This window comes from Corvus hawaiiensis, chromosome 3 (assembly GCF_020740725.1).
Source record: "Corvus hawaiiensis isolate bCorHaw1 chromosome 3, bCorHaw1.pri.cur, whole genome shotgun sequence".
NCBI lineage: Eukaryota > Metazoa > Chordata > Aves > Passeriformes > Corvidae > Corvus > Corvus hawaiiensis.
In genome coordinates, this window is record NC_063215.1 from 2,448,590 (window position 1) to 2,465,842 (window position 17,253).

The window sequence follows — 17,253 nt, forward strand, 5'->3', positions numbered from 1 at the left end:
GAAATTTTAGATTATCATTCAAATCCACTGATCTTTGAGGTATTTCAGAGAGTTTCAAAGTACAGTCTTGCACAGAAAACATCTACCAGTGATCCTGTCTGATACAGGAAGGGGACAGATATGGCTGGGACTGCAGGGAGCACAGTGACCTTGTTATAACATTTAGCATTAAAAACCAGTCCAACATCAGCAGTGCTTTTAAAATCCTCATCTTTCCTCGTACCTTAAGCCAAAACAAAGTTGGTGCCAGTTTACAACTCCTTTAATAACTTTTGTTACCTGAAGAAGTGGTTGTTTCCCCACAGGATTCTGTCTCCATGATGGAGCTGGATGGGACACATGACAGCAGAGCCATTTACAAATGTCCTGTGAACAGCCAAAATTCTAAAGTAAATGCATTTATATAAAGCTTTATTTTTTCCCCTCCCAGTAAAGAGATTTATGGCTTGCAAACAGGAAAAATATTCCCAGAAAATTCACTGATCTACCCAGTGCTGTTTCATACATGCCTCAAATTCAGCTTCTTTTGACCTCCTAAGCTCATGAAGTTCAGTACATTTAGATAGATATTACAGCTGTGCCTGGGAAGTAAAATTAAAGCTTAAAAATGAGCAGCCTGAAAAAAAAGGCCACTAGAAAAAAACCACTTTCACACTACTCTGAAATACAGACACAAAACATAAATATTTGAATAAGGCAATAGACACCTTTGCTACATAAATAGCTTAAAGATACTAATTAGTATAGTAATTAGTATCAGAAACTGCTTTTATTTCAGAGTCAGGTTAACTCTGAAAATAGGATCATGGGATAACTCAAATTTGAAGGGAATCTCAGGTTGCCACCCAGCACAATCTGCTCCAAGCAGCATCAGCCACAAATCAGGGTAAATGTGAAAAGTTTGAACTTTGTGTATTAACAATAAATTATTGCAGATGCTGACACTGCATGTCATTTTGTTATCAATTTGAATATGCCAGCTGCTTCTCAAGTAGTGCTACTTAATTGAATAAAGCAACAAATGCTTCAGCAGCTCTTTGCATATCAACAGATTTCCTAGAAAATTAATTCAAATTTTGATAGGAGTTACATCTACACAGCTGCAAATCAGTGAGCATCTACTTGCTGAAAGCACATGCAATTTACTCATCTTGTCTTTGAAAATTTGGGCTACAAACACCCTCTCTGAGAGAAATCTCACTGGAATGAAACACGAGTTGACAGAGGAGCAGGTGACAATTAAAATGTAAAAGCAGCACACAGAAGCAGAATTTTTCTTACTACGAATTAGATAGAGAAGTTTATTTCCCAAGCATCTTTGTGCACCATGAATCATAAAATACTAGATAAAATAACAATTATTTAACAACTGGGGCTGCATCTTATTCCTTTACCTGGTATTTTTTTGAGGGGTCAGCATAACCTGGCCTTCTGGGGTGATGTCTATGATGCAGTGCTCAGGAAGAATTCCCATTCCACACAGCTGGATATCTTGAGAGTTGTCTGAGCCTATTAACGTGTGCTCCTGGGGAAAAATTAATTTGGATGTTAACAGTGGATTGCAGAGGTTCACTGGGTCTAATTCACCTGTTCTCCTTCTGGATGTGTTGTGTCATCTGGTCCCAAAATTTCACAGCTGTTCAATACTTCCCTGAGAGGGAAAAAGAGAAGCAAATCAACATTTTGTCTTACAATAAGAGGCAGGGAGCACTCAGGAAAGTTTACAGGCAACAGTTAAATCTGAAAATGAAGAGGTTTTACAATTTAATGCAGGAATTCAGTGCCTTGGGATGTTGTAGAAGCCAAAGGAATAAAGGATTTCAAGGAGGAGTTAAGGAAGGTTCACAGTGGCAGATCCATGGTGATTATGGAGGCTCCACCGAGATCAGCAACAGCTCAGGAAATTCCTGGAGTACTCAAGGCATGGGGGATTTGGCAGATGAGGGACCACCCCACACATAAAATTGCTGATGTTGGAAAAACCACTTTAAGACCATCCAAACATCCCCCAGCACCGCCAAGGCCACCACTTCCCCATATCCCCAAGTGCCCCATCCATGTGGCTTTTCAATCCTTCCAGGGATGGGGACTCCACCACTGCCTGAGCTGGATCCCCCTTTTGGGATAGAAATCTCTTTTTTAGGCATCTCCAAGCAATTTTTGAGGAACAGATAAACAGTTTAGACAGGTCAGCTCAGGTTGTTCTTCAGCACGTGAAGGATCTGGTGCACACACAGCTTAGAGACAACGTGGGCAAACACTCTGAGAAACAAGAGAGTTAAATCTCAGAATCTGAGGAGAAACAGCTCCAAGTAATTTTATCAGAATAATTGCAAAGCACGGGGATTTTTACACCAAAATTCCCCAGCAGCAAGACAAATCTGAGTTATTAAAAAAATAATGAAGACTAACTGAAGGAGACAAAATCTACCCCGAGGAGTTTTCCCTAGAAAAGGAAAACAGCACAGAACTACCGGAGACTTTCCCTGCTGGCACTGATGGGCCAAGGCTTTGCCTTGCTCTTGTCCTTGTTCCCAGTGACCACTGGGAGGAGTGGGATCTGCCCCAGTATCTGTCAGTGATTTAGCAGCTGAGTCACACTCCGGACTTTTATGTGCAAGTTGTCTGCAAAAGAGTCAACCTCTCCCAAAACCTCAGCTCTTTTCTCCTTTTTAATGTTTTTTTTTTTTAAGCAGATACAACGTAGCAAAAGTTCTTTCCCTTGTTTTTATTGAGATATCGCAGAGCCACGATGGCTGATATAAAAAAGGATCACGTATTTCCTAAGACTGATTAAACCAAAACCATCTTTCAGCCTAATTGCTGATTTTGTGGCTGTTTTGAGAGTTACTACCCCACTTCAAAGGGAAGAGAATGATTTCATGTGAAGCTCAAACTGCTGACGTTCACTGCAAAATTTTTAGAACTTGCACTCCAAAATGCGACCTTAAAATGGTTGTGCCTCGTTTCTCCTCCATCTACGATTTGTAAAAACCACAACAAACTGCCCAAATATTTCAGCATGGACTCCAAAAGTCACATCATGTGTTTGATGGTTAATATCAGAAACAGGGACTGCACATCAGAAGTGCTGAGGCAGAACAGAACTTGTTTTTCACTCCTGGCAAGTTGCACAAAGAGGATTAAAAATGCATTTCATCAACTGAAGACAGCAGCCAGAATTTGGACTACATATGGAGAAGGTGACTACTGATATGCCCAACCTTTATATAAAACAATTTCATGGGTAAAAGCTTGTGAAAGTTGGCATAAAAAACCCCCAAACAACAAAAAAACCTCATCCCAGAACAGGAGACAGCTTCTCAAAAAGAACATGTCTAAACTGCTTTTAAAAAAACCCCAAAGAAAACCAAAACAAACAAAAACATCAAATCCCCAAACTTTTCCTCTGCTATGGTAAATTACATATGAAATTAAAAAGTTGTACTCATATAAATTTAAGTATTGTTAGATATACAGTTTTATAAAACTCTCCAAGTACACCTCTGCTGACTGAATTAGAGGCCCACTTTGGACATCAAAAAAACTGTATATATAAAGATATAATTTTACCTTTAAATAGTACACCAGGAGTTCATTGAGAGCTGGATCTGCATTCAAATTAACCAGGAAGCACTTATTATCCCCAACTTTTATTCCAGAGGACTGCAGGGATATGCCAAGGCTTTCCAGCTGTTTCTGACGCTCCTGTAAGAGAGCAGCCATCAAAATTTAGCTGATTGATGCACAACGCTTCGGAAATCCATTCCCATCTGGCAAAAATGATGGACTGATACTTCTAGAACAGGAAACTCTTCCTTCTGCAATAGGTGAGGCACAAAAACCTCAGTTCTACCAAGCTTTGATCAGGGATTTCTGTGGTTCCTCCTGTCCTCGCCCCTCTGGTCTCGGAGGGCTCAGTGCTTTGGTCCCACACATTCCCATATTCCCAGTGGGAAATGCAAGCAGTCGGGAGCAGCCTCCTGCAGCACTGCAGAGCTTCTCCATGACCTCACTGGAACAGCAAAACGCTACCACAAAGCCATCTCTAGAGCCCTTTATTCTCCCTTTCGAGCTAAAGAGCAACAAGTTAAGTTAAATCCCTGCCAAGCCAAGCTCCATGTCTATCCTTTGTTCCAGAGCAATCAAAATGACAAAAAACTGGCAACCTGCTATTTAAGTAATGCAAAGAACACTTCCTGCTGAACAAGAATAGCAGCGTTTTGGATGGTGTTTTGTTCTTGTCAAAAGACTTCATAGAAATGCCCAACAAAGCATTACTGTGCAAAAATGTACATCTCTCAAAGGGAAGTGTTTGGGTGAGACCAGAGCAGTGAAAGAGGAACATTAAACATTTCTGACTTAGGAACAGAAAGGGATTCTTCTACAAAAAAAAAAAAACAAAAAAAACAAAAAAAACCCCCACTAGGATAGAAAAGTTGAGGATTGTTCCCAGGATCAGAGAGAAACTGAAGGGAGACCCACTGTCCACAACAGTAAAAAAAAAAAATTAGAAATAAATATGGGAGGGTTCTCACAGGATTACTGAGGGAAGCAGAAACAGGAGATGGTGAAACTAATATGTAAAAAAACATACAAGAGACCTACAGTGCTTTCCCTGTGCTGCTGAGACTTCTAAAAATATCCAATTAGATCATGTAGGAATAATGCTGGAATGCTTATCTTTACCTATGAGTGTGCTTTATATTTAAAAACTGACTATGCCACAATATTCAGTATCATTCTCTGCTCAGCAGTGGAGTTGTACCAGCTCTAATCAAGATCAAAATTGCAAAGAATAGCACAACTTGCTCTTGACTTTCTGTTCCCTGTCTCCCCACACGCTTCCAAACCCAACATAATGTCCTTGTAAGGAAAAGTCATGTGTGTGTGAGAGAGAGAGAAAACAAAGAACAGAGGAGAAACTGCAGCGTGATGTCAAAGATCTCTCTTCCGATCACCAGTGCCAGGCTCTGAAGTTTACAAAAATCCTTATTATCTACAGAGATAAAGAACATGTTGCCCTAAGGAGAACTCAGCCCACAATGTGAATCTTGTAGGATTAACTGAGAGAAAACGAGACAGTTCCTGTTAATTTTTTCTCAAGACTTAACGTTAATTAACTTAAACATTGAAAAAAACATTAGAAGTATGTCAAAACACTCACAGAAAAAGTGAAAAATTGCCTGTTCATGTGGCTGGTGTTTAAGGCTTTGAACTCTTATTGATGCCTCTTTGATGGTCCTCACTCTTTATCAGGAATCATCCTTTCCTCAAGGATTTACAATTAACCCTCCATCCTCCCTGCCTACCCTGACACAATTTGACAGACAGATGTTGGTGGACATGGGCCAGAAATAAAATCACTTGATGAGGCATGAGAGAAATGCCTTCAGCCTTGGACCTGCCTAAATCTACAGTACTGGGTTTGCATGGCCAGGTTTTGGTAGCGACCCGTGCCCCTGTGGAGAGAGGAGCCCACACTGCAGCAGGGTCCTGGCAGGACCTGTGCCCCGGTGGAGGGAGGAGCCCACACTGCAGCAGGGTCCTGGCAGGACCTGTGCCCCGGTGGAGAGAGGAGCCCACACTGCAGCAGGGTCCTGGCAGGACCTGTGCCCCTGTGGAGGGAGGAGCCCACACTGCAGCAGGGTCCTGGCAGGACCTGTGCCCCTGTGGAGAGAGGAGCCCACACTGCAGCAGGGTCCTGGCAGGACCTGTGCCCCGGTGGAGAGAGGAGCCCACACTGCAGCAGGGTCCTGGCAGGACCTGTGCCCCGGTGGAGGGAGGAGCCCACACTGCAGCAGGGTCCTGGCAGGACCTGTGCCCCGGTGGAGGGAGGAGCCCACACTGCAGCAGGGTCCTGGCAGGACCTGTGCCCCTGTGGAGGGAGGAGCCCACACTGCAGCAGGGTCCTGGCAGGACCTGTGCCCCGGTGGAGAGAGGAGCCCACACTGCAGCAGGGTCCTGGCAGGACCTGTGCCCCTGTGGAGAGAGGAGCCCACACTGCAGCAGGGTCCTGGCAGGACCTGTGCCCCGGTGGAGAGAGGAGCCCACACTGCAGCAGGGTCCTGGCAGGACCCGTGCCCCTGTGGAGAGAGGAGCCCACACTGCAGCAGGGTCCTGGCAGGACCTGTGCCCCTGTGGAGGGAGGAGCCCACACTGCAGCAGGGTCCTGGCAGGACCTGTGCCCCGGTGGAGAGAGGAGCCCACACTGCAGCAGGGTCCTGGCAGGACCTGTGCCCCTGTGGAGGGAGGAGCCCACACTGCAGCAGGGTCCTGGCAGGACCTGTGCCCCGGTGGAGAGAGGAGCCCACACTGCAGCAGGGTCCTGGCAGGACCTGTGCCCCTGTGGAGGGAGGAGCCCACACTGCAGCAGGGTCCTGGCAGGACCTGTGCCCCTGTGGAGGGAGGAGCCCACACTGCAGCAGGGTCCTGGCAGGACTTGTGACCCCATGGGGGATCCACGTGGATCAGCCTGTTCCTGAGGGATTGACCCTGTGGAAAAGGACCTGCACTGGAGCAGTTCAAGAGTGAGGAGTCCTTCCCCTGAGGAGGGAAAAGCAGCAAAGACAACGAGTGGAGAACAGACCACAGCCCCCTTTCCCTATCCCCCTGTCTCACTTGGGGGTAGGAGATGGAAAACTTGGAGTGAAGTCGAGCCTGGGAAGAAAGGAGAAGTGGGGGGAAGGTGTTTTAAGATTTAGTTTTTCTTTCTCATTACCCTACTCTGATCTGATTGATAACAAATTAAACACCTTTTCCCAAGTCAAATCAGTTTGGCCAGTGACAGTAATTGGTGATTGATCTCTCCCTGTCCTCATCTCGACCCAGAAACCTTCTGTTACATCTTTTCTCCCCTGTCCAGGTGAGGAAGGGAGTGAAAGAGTGGCTTGCACTGGCTTCCAGGCAGTCCTGAAACAGCCTGCACTGCACAAACACTTCTCTTTATCCCTCCTCTGGAAAAAAATATTCCTTTTTCAAGGCTCATGAAACTCCCAGCTCTGAAACATCCTACCAGGCTGGGAATTTAGAGACAGAAAGGAAGGGAGCTAAAGCAGCAACGTGCAAACATCAAGGCACATTTAGTTTGGAGAGCTGAGCCCATTACTCCAGCTTTTCAACCTCCTCACACACCCAATGCCTAGAAACTATTGTGTAGGGTAAGAGCAGGATTTTTTTACTGTTCTTATTTTTTATTTTATTATTTTTTCACCCTTATACACAGGGAGGAATTGCACTGAAAGGCAGGAAGCCCTCGTAGTCACAGGCAGCACTTCTTACAATGGATCTTTAAAACCAAAGTCAACACAGTCTATTCTGATTGTGGCATCTACAAGAGGGCTTTGTACCAGAGGCTCCGTTCTCCCCTTATTTATTACACACTATTCATCACCTCCCAACAGTCCTCCCCATCCAAAGCTCCCCTCTGCCAATATATACATCAGCATTTGTGTGGGAAGAACCAGGAGTGTCATGCAATAACCGTGGTGACCTGCATCATTTTTCCAACATAATCGTCTCCAGTTATGGTCTGAGGCCCTAAATATCAGTTTAGGAGCTATTAAAACACACAGAGATCCTCAACAGCTCTATTTTTTATCGTTCTGAATGCCCTTCGCCTGGTGCATTGAGGCACTCAGTCCATAACCTTGCGCTGACTGCTCTCAATGCTCCCCTCCCTCATCACAAACAATTTTACTGCCTGAAGAATATAAAAATCCCCATAATCCTCTCATCCGTGGATTACTATTTTTTTTTAAATAACTTCTCCATTTGCATACAGTGACAATTTATTATTGTCACTAGAGTGGTAATCTGGGAGGCACCCATCTATCACAGGAATTAAGTGAAGCTTTTCAAAGGGGCAGCAAGCTTGACCTACTTACCCATAAATGTGGGGAGAGACTCAGACAACCTCTATGAACTGACAGACAAAGAAAACAAACCTATTTTTCATAAAAAATGGGGGCAGGGAGGAGGAAAGAAAGCAGCAAACCTGAGCTATCTCCTCAGTTTTTCGTAATTTTTCTTCCCAGGTCACGGTCATCTCCTGAATCAACTTTTCCGATTCCTCCAATCGTTCTTTTAACTCTGGTGATTTCATAGCCTGCAGGAATAAAAGCAAACGAAACAAGAAAAGCTTGTTGTGCTTTGTGTTTTTTCCCTCTGCAGCCACACAGATGGGGGAATAAAGGCAACACGACTCATTTTGCAAGGCATGCTTTGCAGTAAGTAAAGGGGTCTTTAAATCACACACTGCACGTAAAGGCAGAATCCACCAAAAAGTTCTTTTAATTAGTTTCAAGTACAGATGTTAACATGGAGTTTATGTGCTTCAACACAAACCAGTTACATGATACTGGCAGATTTGCACAAAGATACTCACACACAAACTAATCTTATTTCTACATCCCAAGTGACTCATAGCAAAACCAGTTTTGTTTTTAAAGATCCTGCTGCTCTATGTCCCCTCACCTGTCAGACCCTCCAAATGACATCTCACACCTCAGTAAGCTGCCATGCCACCAAAATGTTTTTATTCTTCATTTTTATATGGCCTGATGTGGGCAGTATTTTTTCTGTGGGAAGAATGCAGGTCTCCTGGTTTTGCACCTCTGCATTTCCGCATGCAGCTTGCAGAGTGAGTATCAAAGGAAGCTTTACGATGTGCTTCCGGACACTGAAATTCCATTTTCTTGCTAATTTGCCACAGCTCTAATTCTGTCTTGTGAAATATTCAAAGGCCCATGTTCCAAACAAGGACTAACTTAAGAATAAGACAATACCCCCACAGCCACCCATCAGACACCCCAAAAACTGACAGGGCATCACCATCCCCTCATCACTGGAGGTATCCAAGGCCAGGCTGGATGGGGTTTGGAGAAGCCTGGGATAGTGGAAGGTGTCTCATGGCAGGGGGTTGGTCCAGAAGAGCTTTAAAAGGTCCTTTCCAACTCAAACTATTCTATCATTTTTCAACTTCCATCTCCATACTGGCATTTCCTCCTCTACTAACCTTGATCAAAAAGTCTGGAGACTTCCTTATACCATTATTTCATTACTGCTAACGAGGAAAAATGAGTTTGGCTGCTTGGCATTTATGCAATGCCAACTAAATAATGGGAGCATCGTTCTCCATCAGACATTCCCTTACCACAAACCCAAAACTCCTCACAGGAACCCAGATCAAAGAGTGGCCTCATTACACTGCAGTTCCTTCAAGAAAAGGGGCAAGCGCCAGGGTTGGAAAATCTGGTTTTAAGACAGGAGTTTCCTCTGCCTCAAGACACAACAGTCTAGGAACTGTCAGCTGATGTGTCCCGGGTGGGCTTTTTCTGCTTTAAATACCTAAATACGGGGTAAAAGGGTCTGGAGGGACAAGGGGGAATGGCTTCCCACTGCCAGAGGGCAGGGATGGATGGGATATTGGGAAGGAATTGCTCCCTGTGAGGGTGGAGAGGCCCTGGCACAGGGTGCCCAGAGAAGCTGGGGCTGGCCCTGGATCCCTGGATGGCCAGACTGGACGGGGCTGCCCATGGCAGGGGGTGGGACTGGATGAGATTTAAGGTCCCATCCAACCCAAAACCACTCCATGATTCTATGGATTCCACAAAGGAAGGAAAGTGAAGCCAAGGCAATTTCCCAACCAAAAATTCATAATGCCAGAAAAAACATGGTCAGTGCAAAGGGGCGGACACTACAGAGCAGGGCAGAGTGATGAAGCCCAGATATTCTCAAGGTTTAATTTCCCCATTTCTTTCGACAGTTAGGGCACATTTTCACACATTTCTGCTGTACAGTGACCTGGATAACTCCTCATTCCCTGCAATGCCCAAATAAACCAAAATGGGCTCAGCCTGATCCCAGACTCATAGGCTGCTTCTCTGCTGGAAGCAGGTGAATTCCTAGCTCAGGGAGGACAAGCTGGTGGCCTTGGCACAGACAAATTAAAACATGGTATTAATTTTGACCCCAAAAAAATCAAAATGCATGGATTATAAAAGAAAAGGGGAAAAGAGGATAATTCTGTACTCTGTGAGGGGAAAGTCAACTGTCAAATTCTGTTGTGGCTGTTTGGGAGAAAAAAGGACAATGACACCAAAAGGTAAAAAAAAACCCCAACCCTCAACTTGGCAAATTCTATATCTGGAAATAAGCTTTGAAAATGTAACCTGTCATAATGAGTCAGTGTTTTTGTTCACTTCAGGAAGTTATTTATGCACAGTTCTGTAAGAACAATTAGATGGGCAACAAATGTAATGAACTGAAAGGAGCACAAGGCTGTGAATGTGGGGTTTGACCTTTACTGTGCAGCCTCTTAACAGCAAATTGCTCTGGTTTCTCCCTGCTCTTTGTCAATGCCACTGGGATGACAACTAGGGTGGGATTTTAATACTTGGGAAAGGAAATATTTAGTATTTCATCCTTAGGAAACACTACTTCATTACTTTGGACAGCTGCCATTATTACGGGAGTACTGCTAAAAAATGAAACAAACGGGGATTACTTGCAGCTCTCAGAGTACTGTTACGTCTGTGGTTGGTATTTTAGAGGAATTTTTAGATATTTAATATTATGATATTTAACTTGAGATACCTTAAAGGAACTGATAAACACACAGTGGATGCTTAGAATATTAGGCAGCTCGAATGAGAAGAGTCCAAAATCCAAAAGTCATTTGCGGTATCACAGCCAGCATTCCCTGCATACCTCACAATGCAAATGCTGTGATCATAATTTTTCTGAGCTGCAAACCAGAGAGATTACATCACTATTGCTTCGGCCCTTTGGGAACAGAAGTTAGAATTACACTAATTCTTGGCCTTCATCTAACATTTAGACTATGTTTCTCTTGAAATTTCACTGTGGAAGCAATCACAGAACAGGCTGGAAAAGACTTTGGAGATCATCGAGTCCAACCTATGCCCCAACACCACCTTATCAACTAAACCATGGCACTGAGTGCCACCTCCAGGGACGGTGACTCCACCACCTCCCTGGGCAGCCCATTCCAATGCTCATTCACTCTTCTGTGAAGAATTTTTTCCCAATGTCCAGCCTAAATTTCCCCTGGTGCAGCTCAAGGCTGTGTCCTCTTGTCCCATCACTGGTTGCCTGGGAGAAGAGACCAACCCCACCTGGCTACAACCTCCCTTCAGGGAGCTGTACAGAGAAATTGCCTAGTGCCTGTAAGAGATTCAACAGCTGGAAAGAAGCAGGAAAACTTTATTTATATGAAGTCACATCTCACAGGACATGGCCACACTGAATTCTTAAATATATTGGGAAAGCTCTGCCTAGAAACTACCCAGTCTTCACTGGAACTATCCGTGTCTCCCTGTCCTCTGCATCACAGAGCAGAACCAAGAAAGTCCAACAAGGTATTCAGTATCTCACTGAACGCCCGTGTTTCAAGACGGATGCACAGAAAGATGGGAAAAAATTATATAAAGGGAGGTGGAATCATCCCCTGAACACCCCGCAACGTTCCCTCATGGAATTCCTTTTGGAGAGCCGGCTGAGACTGGGGGGGTTCGTGGGATTTGCAAGGCTCCCAGTTTGTACCTCGGCCTTAGTGAGCTGCTCCCGCAGCTTCTCCACCTCCTCACGGAGCTCGCGGATGATGCGGGCGTTGGGGTCCTCGTTGACCACGGCGTGGTTGACGATGTTCTTGGCCCTGTCCGCGTAGCGCAGCGTCGACAGCGTCTCGTCGTAGTTGTCAGCTGCCGGGCTCACTGTGGCCACCATGGCTGTCTTGCTGTTGCCCCCGAGGCTGTCCTGGAAGGTTGGGGGGTGTTTAGAATCAACACTTTTATTTTGGTTTGCTGGCGGTTCAACTTAAGAGTTTACGCAGTGCAAGTCAAGAAAAAGTCGTGATTTTCAATGCTCGTTTTCGAAAGCTCGTTTAGGAAACGTCATTCTTGGCTTTTGACATTCTTGGCTTTTTTAATTTCAACAGGAATGAAAAAAAGGCCCTGTTTTGGGCTTTACAGGGCCTGGTAAGGGCTTCAAAGTTTTCTTTCTGTTTTCTGCTTAGGTTTACAAACCAGAAATGTAAACACTTCAGCACTGAACTTCTCAGACACTTCTGAGAGAGCTCAGGGAAAACTGTGATGAATTCAGAATATCTCATTTTAAAGATTGGAAGAGAGATGTCGTCAATAAATACCTGAATTACTGAAAGAACTCTTCATAAACAATATAGCTGATTTTATTCCTATAAAGGTTCAGAATGGGGCCATTCCCTTCCCCTCACTGACACAGCTCACAAATCTAAACTGAGTTACATAATAAATTACCCTCCTGGAATTTGGTTGAGAGAGAAGAAGGGCATGAAACAAGGAAGGAAGGAAACAAGGAAGGAAACAAGGAAGGAATCAAGGAAGGAATCAAGGAAACAAGGAAGGAAACAAAGAAGAAAGGAAATAAAGAAGAAAGGAAACAAAGAAGGGAACAAAAAAAGAAACAAGGAAACAAGGAAACAATGAAACAAGGAAGGAAGGATGTATTCAATCTTTTTATTGATCATAAGATCATGGTTTACAATTTTGGCCAGATATAGATGTATAAAGATAGAAAGATATATAGATATACAAAACATTCTGGTTTGAATTTTGCAGCAGATTTTTTTTTCTCTTTGGCTGCTTGGTTTCTTTCGTTTGTCTGGAATTTTGGGGTGAGGTTTTTTTGTTTGTTTGTTTTTTACCCAATATCCCTTTCTGAGATGAACGATGCTCTTAATTTTCATCTTCAATAACCCATGAAATGTAGGTCAGGCATTGCCATTAGAACAATCTGACTGCATTAGCTGCTTGTCAAACCATTTCAATTCCCAAGCACACGTGGAGCTTTCCCCAGCAATCATTAAAATGTCCCTTTAAGTATTTCCCCAAGACTCTCTTTTTGGCTGCGTGATGCCTAAACCAGTTTGACAGCAGTCAGGCTGTTGGCAGCACTTGGCTGTCTCTGGTCATGCAAAAGGGCACTGAACTCATATACAATGTAAATATATATATTTATAGTGTTCAACATAGTCAGCACATGCAGGTAAGTGTATTTATAGAGAAATCAGCTGCAAAGAACAGCTTTCTGACTGATCTCCCCGTGGCTTTTCTCATCCAAGGATTAGCCAATGTTTACTTCAAATTAATCCATGCCTTGGGAGGGTCCACTCTGTACCACAGAAATGTTTTCTTAACTGAAAACTTTTAAGATTAACAGGAGCACATGAATCATTCCATTTTGGATTTCCTGGGCAAAAATTAGGAATGACACCCTGCAACTGCAGTCCCTGTTCTGCATAAAAAGATGAAGTTTGGCAGGGAGCTGGCCAGCTACTCCCCTCCCAAATCCAACCTTAACAGTTTGCACTTTGGGAATGTCCTTTGTTGCACTTATTAGCTCCAACATAGGATTAATTTACTATTTGAATTGCAGCTCTGCTGTAGAGGTGGCTGAGAATGCTCTAACAGTGACACACCAGAACCCACAATACACCCACTAGAAATTGGGCAAAGTCCCTCTTGTAGCAATTCAAGCCCAATGCCTGAGTGTCTGATAAAGTTTTATGTATAAAACCCTTGTGCTGATTTCACTGGTTTCTGTAATGATAAGCAAGAAAGGTGGACAAATAGCAAATCAGCCTCTCATTAGTGAAGAGAGTCTGTAAATGACCCTGGCAAGCCTGGGCTTGCATGTGTTAGAGAGACAGAATGGAAATAAATAAGTTACTTCTAAGAATAAACTAGCTCCTGTTTTTCTCTAGCACCAAAAAACCAACTGAAAATGCAGAGCTCAGAAACGATATTTTTAATAGCAGCCATCAGACTTCTGATTAACATGGAAAAACAAGATGTTTGTGCCAATACAATTTGATTAAATCAAGAAGTTACGGAACTGACAAAGCCATTTTGCTCCCTCCACATAACCTGATGCCACTGCCCAAGCAATGATATTTGACACCTGGTACTTTTGTCTAAAGATCTGCAACAAAATTAAGCAAAAAGTGTCAGATCTTGAGGTCTCCTGAATGGATTTCTCAGATTTGTGGAGAGACCCTGTATGACAGATATTCCTGCAGTTAAGACACATTAGACTGCTTTGGTATCATAATTAAAAGTTGAAAGCCAGCGAGAAAGACAGCCCAGCATCTCATGGCTTCTCCAAACAGGCCTCTTTAAACGAATAAATCCCTCCTTTGATCTCTAATTAAAAAAAAAATGTTTAAATTTTCCCCCTTTCAAAACAAAGCTTCAATGAGAGCTTGTTTGTAAAAAAACCCCAAAAGCCCCCAACCCTTTTGTTGGCACTTAACGTGGCTGGATGTTGGACACAAAGAGGGTTTGCCTGAAAGGAGGCAGAACAAAAGTGGGCTCCCACTCCTTCGCCGCGTCCGGCCGGCGGCACTGTGGCCACAATGCCTCAGACAGGTGCTGAACAGGAATTGCAGTCTGCTCCCTGGATTTGTTTAGAAATGGAGCAGCATAACTAATTCCAACAAGGCTGGAAATTCATGAGGGAGGTTTCCACCCTGCTGCAGCCACACGAGGAACCCCGAGCCCACCGGGGCGAAGTGAAGCTGTGCAGTGGCTTTGTTGCCATCTCTGCAGAGAGCCAAAAAAATCATTTGTTTCTTACAAATGAGAGTAAAAACTCAGTGTAAATATAGAGAGGCAAAAATGTATTTAAACACTGAAAAAGTCTCAGTGCGAGAACACTGGGCTATGAGGGGTCTGTTTGGGTTGTGCCACTTGGATTTTTACGTGGCTATTTGCTGTCCGTATCTGTTAGGGATAAATCATTTCCCAAGTCATACCAAAAGGTTCAATGAAAGGCAGCACTGAGGAAAATGAAGGTTTGAGTGTCAAAGAGGTTACACAAGTAGGGATTTTATTCTACTTAAGCACTGTATTCAACTTCCAAATCTCTGCAAGGAAAACTTTTTTTATCACCACAGTCCTGCATAACCTCCAAGTCACTTTGCCTGTTTCTTTCCATATGTGCATTTAAATCCCCGGCATGTGAAATTCAAACAGCACCTAAAAACACTGCTAAGAAAGGGGGGGAAACCAAGAAAATGTAGCCAGAGCACCTAAAAAAGTAAGAGGACAAAGAAAGGCTGGTGATGCCAAAAATCTGTTTCTTCCCAGATTATTTCTTTCTACCAATAAATATCCTTAGTTGCTCCTGGGTAACAACTAAAGAGAGCACAAGGGGGGGAAAAAAGGAATTTGACATACATAAATCTCATCTTTAACAATTTTGGTTTTTTCATTTAGACTGTACAGATCTTCATCCAAGTGCCATCATGATACGCTCCTTTTCCCCCCAAAATAAGACCAAATAAGAGTCCTGTGCAGTTCAGAAAATGATTTCACATGAGCACCATCTCTGAAGCCTCCTGACCTGTTCCTCAGACTGTAACTGGGATAATGCTCTGCAGTTATACTCTGCTAACAGAAGTAGAATATCTTAACAATTAAATTAGACAATTAGGAAAAGGTAGTAGTCTTAATCGTCATCTTCAGAGCTAAGCATACCAGGATGTAAAACCCAGCTGCATGCAGAAATAACCCAAATGAAATTAGCCCCAAGGTTGTGTGTGAAGCTGTTCTTACACTGACCCATAAAATACACTGCTTTTAATTTTATTTTTCAAGTTCCTTAATCCTTAGGCCACTGCAGGTCAGCAGAAGACAGGGAACATATTTAGTCTGCAGAGATGCTAATGGCTTACATCCAGCTCATTTTCCAAGGACAATTATGGTTACCATCAAACCCCGAAAAATGAGGCAAAAAGCACAGAATTTTGATTTCATTCAATGAGACTCTTCTCCCTCTTTCCTCTCTTTTATTTCACTTTAAAAAAAGAAGATTAAAAAAACCCCTTACTTACTTTAAGTAACCAAGTGAGCACAGAATCACGGTATGGAACAAATTTGTTCTTGTTCTTGCCAGCAGCCTGATCTGCCAGGGCAGAAATAACCAGCCCCAGAGTTGTGAGGGATCTGCCCAGAGAAAACAAGCATTTATTAACAAGGGTAAATATTCATAAGTCAAATGCATATTTAGACAGTGACTTTCTCTCCAGAAACATGCCCTGAGGAAAAAAATTCCTAGTATGATTTTGATCATTCTTTCTTTGCAAAAGTTCCACTCCTTTTTTTCTTTTCAGTATGTTTTCAGTCTTAATAATCAGGTCTTCACAATGAAATTCATGTCAGTTGCAGGAGCACAAATGTTTTTTAAAAAGATGGAGATGTCATTCCTGTATCTAAGAGTATTGCATGTCAGAAAGAGAAATAGAGAGAAGGAAAGGAGAAAATTGACCACAAGAACTTCATTCTGTTTTACAAGTAGGATGTATTTAGCAAGAAATGGTGATGAAAAAAGGAAAATAAATAATCTCAAAGCCTTACTTGTTAATGTTGCTTCCTTCTTTCAGCCTGTCTCCCGCAGCACCAGTTTTAGTTGCCCTTTCACTACCTGCCAAGTCCACCAGGCTCAGCTTGCCCACCTTCTCACCTGATGTCTGGGGAAGGAACCAGAGAACAGCCACTGTTAGGTCACTTACATCGAGTTACATTGTTTGATGTATTTTACAACAGGAATCTAACTTCATTTTTGGTGTGGACTCTTGTTCCAACCCCTTTGAGAACTGCTGGATTTGAGCAGCGTCCGGTGCTAACTCACTACCTGCTGCTTCAGAAACAACAGTGAAGCCATGGATGATGTGAAGTCAGGTACTCTGGTATCTTCAAACACCTCAGAAATCTCCAGAGGAGATGTACACAGGGCACACTAATGAAGTGTTGAAAAATTCAGAGTTACTCCAAAGGAGCCACAACCAGAGACATGGGGCTCACAATCCCGTCTCGAAAACAGTCTCCTAAAATCCTCAGATTTTATACAAGGTTTCTCCTGGTTTTCAGACATGAAGAATGAACCTGATGAGAAGCATGTTATAATTTACATATATTATAAAAATTGCAAAGTCTCCTTTATCCTTATCTGCCTCCTGGAACACGATCCCAGCTATGCAAGCATTTAAACCTCTAATGCAGATTTTGTTACAAATCCTTTTTTTTGTGTGTCTTTTGACCCAAAACAACATTCAGAAACACTCCATGAATTTTCTACATCAATTTGAAACCAAAGAGCCAACTGTCTTTGAGAACAGCTTGCTCTCACAGTGTTCTTCTGCAGCAGCTGTGCCTTCAGCACCTCAGTATCCCAGTGCAAAGTGCTGCGTTC

The 17,253-nt window shown here is 43.3% G+C and overlaps 1 protein-coding gene across 3 annotated transcripts in view; it reads right to left on the reverse strand.

Annotated features, from left to right (window-relative positions):
- Positions 1 to 17,253, reverse strand: part of KIF13B (kinesin family member 13B) — a 119,967-nt gene that overhangs the window by 49,341 nt on the left and 53,373 nt on the right. For all 3 annotated transcript variants that reach the window (XM_048296328.1, XM_048296329.1, XM_048296327.1), the window contains exons 9-15: positions 16,419 to 16,531; positions 15,896 to 16,007; positions 11,566 to 11,778; positions 7,997 to 8,107; positions 3,574 to 3,708; positions 1,395 to 1,525; positions 280 to 366 (exon numbers count right to left, since the gene is read on the reverse strand). In XM_048296328.1, the coding sequence (XP_048152285.1) occupies positions 280 to 366; positions 1,395 to 1,525; positions 3,574 to 3,708; positions 7,997 to 8,107; positions 11,566 to 11,778; positions 15,896 to 16,007; positions 16,419 to 16,531 (902 nt within the window). The remainder of the gene's footprint in view (positions 1 to 279; positions 367 to 1,394; positions 1,526 to 3,573; positions 3,709 to 7,996; positions 8,108 to 11,565; positions 11,779 to 15,895; positions 16,008 to 16,418; positions 16,532 to 17,253) is intronic.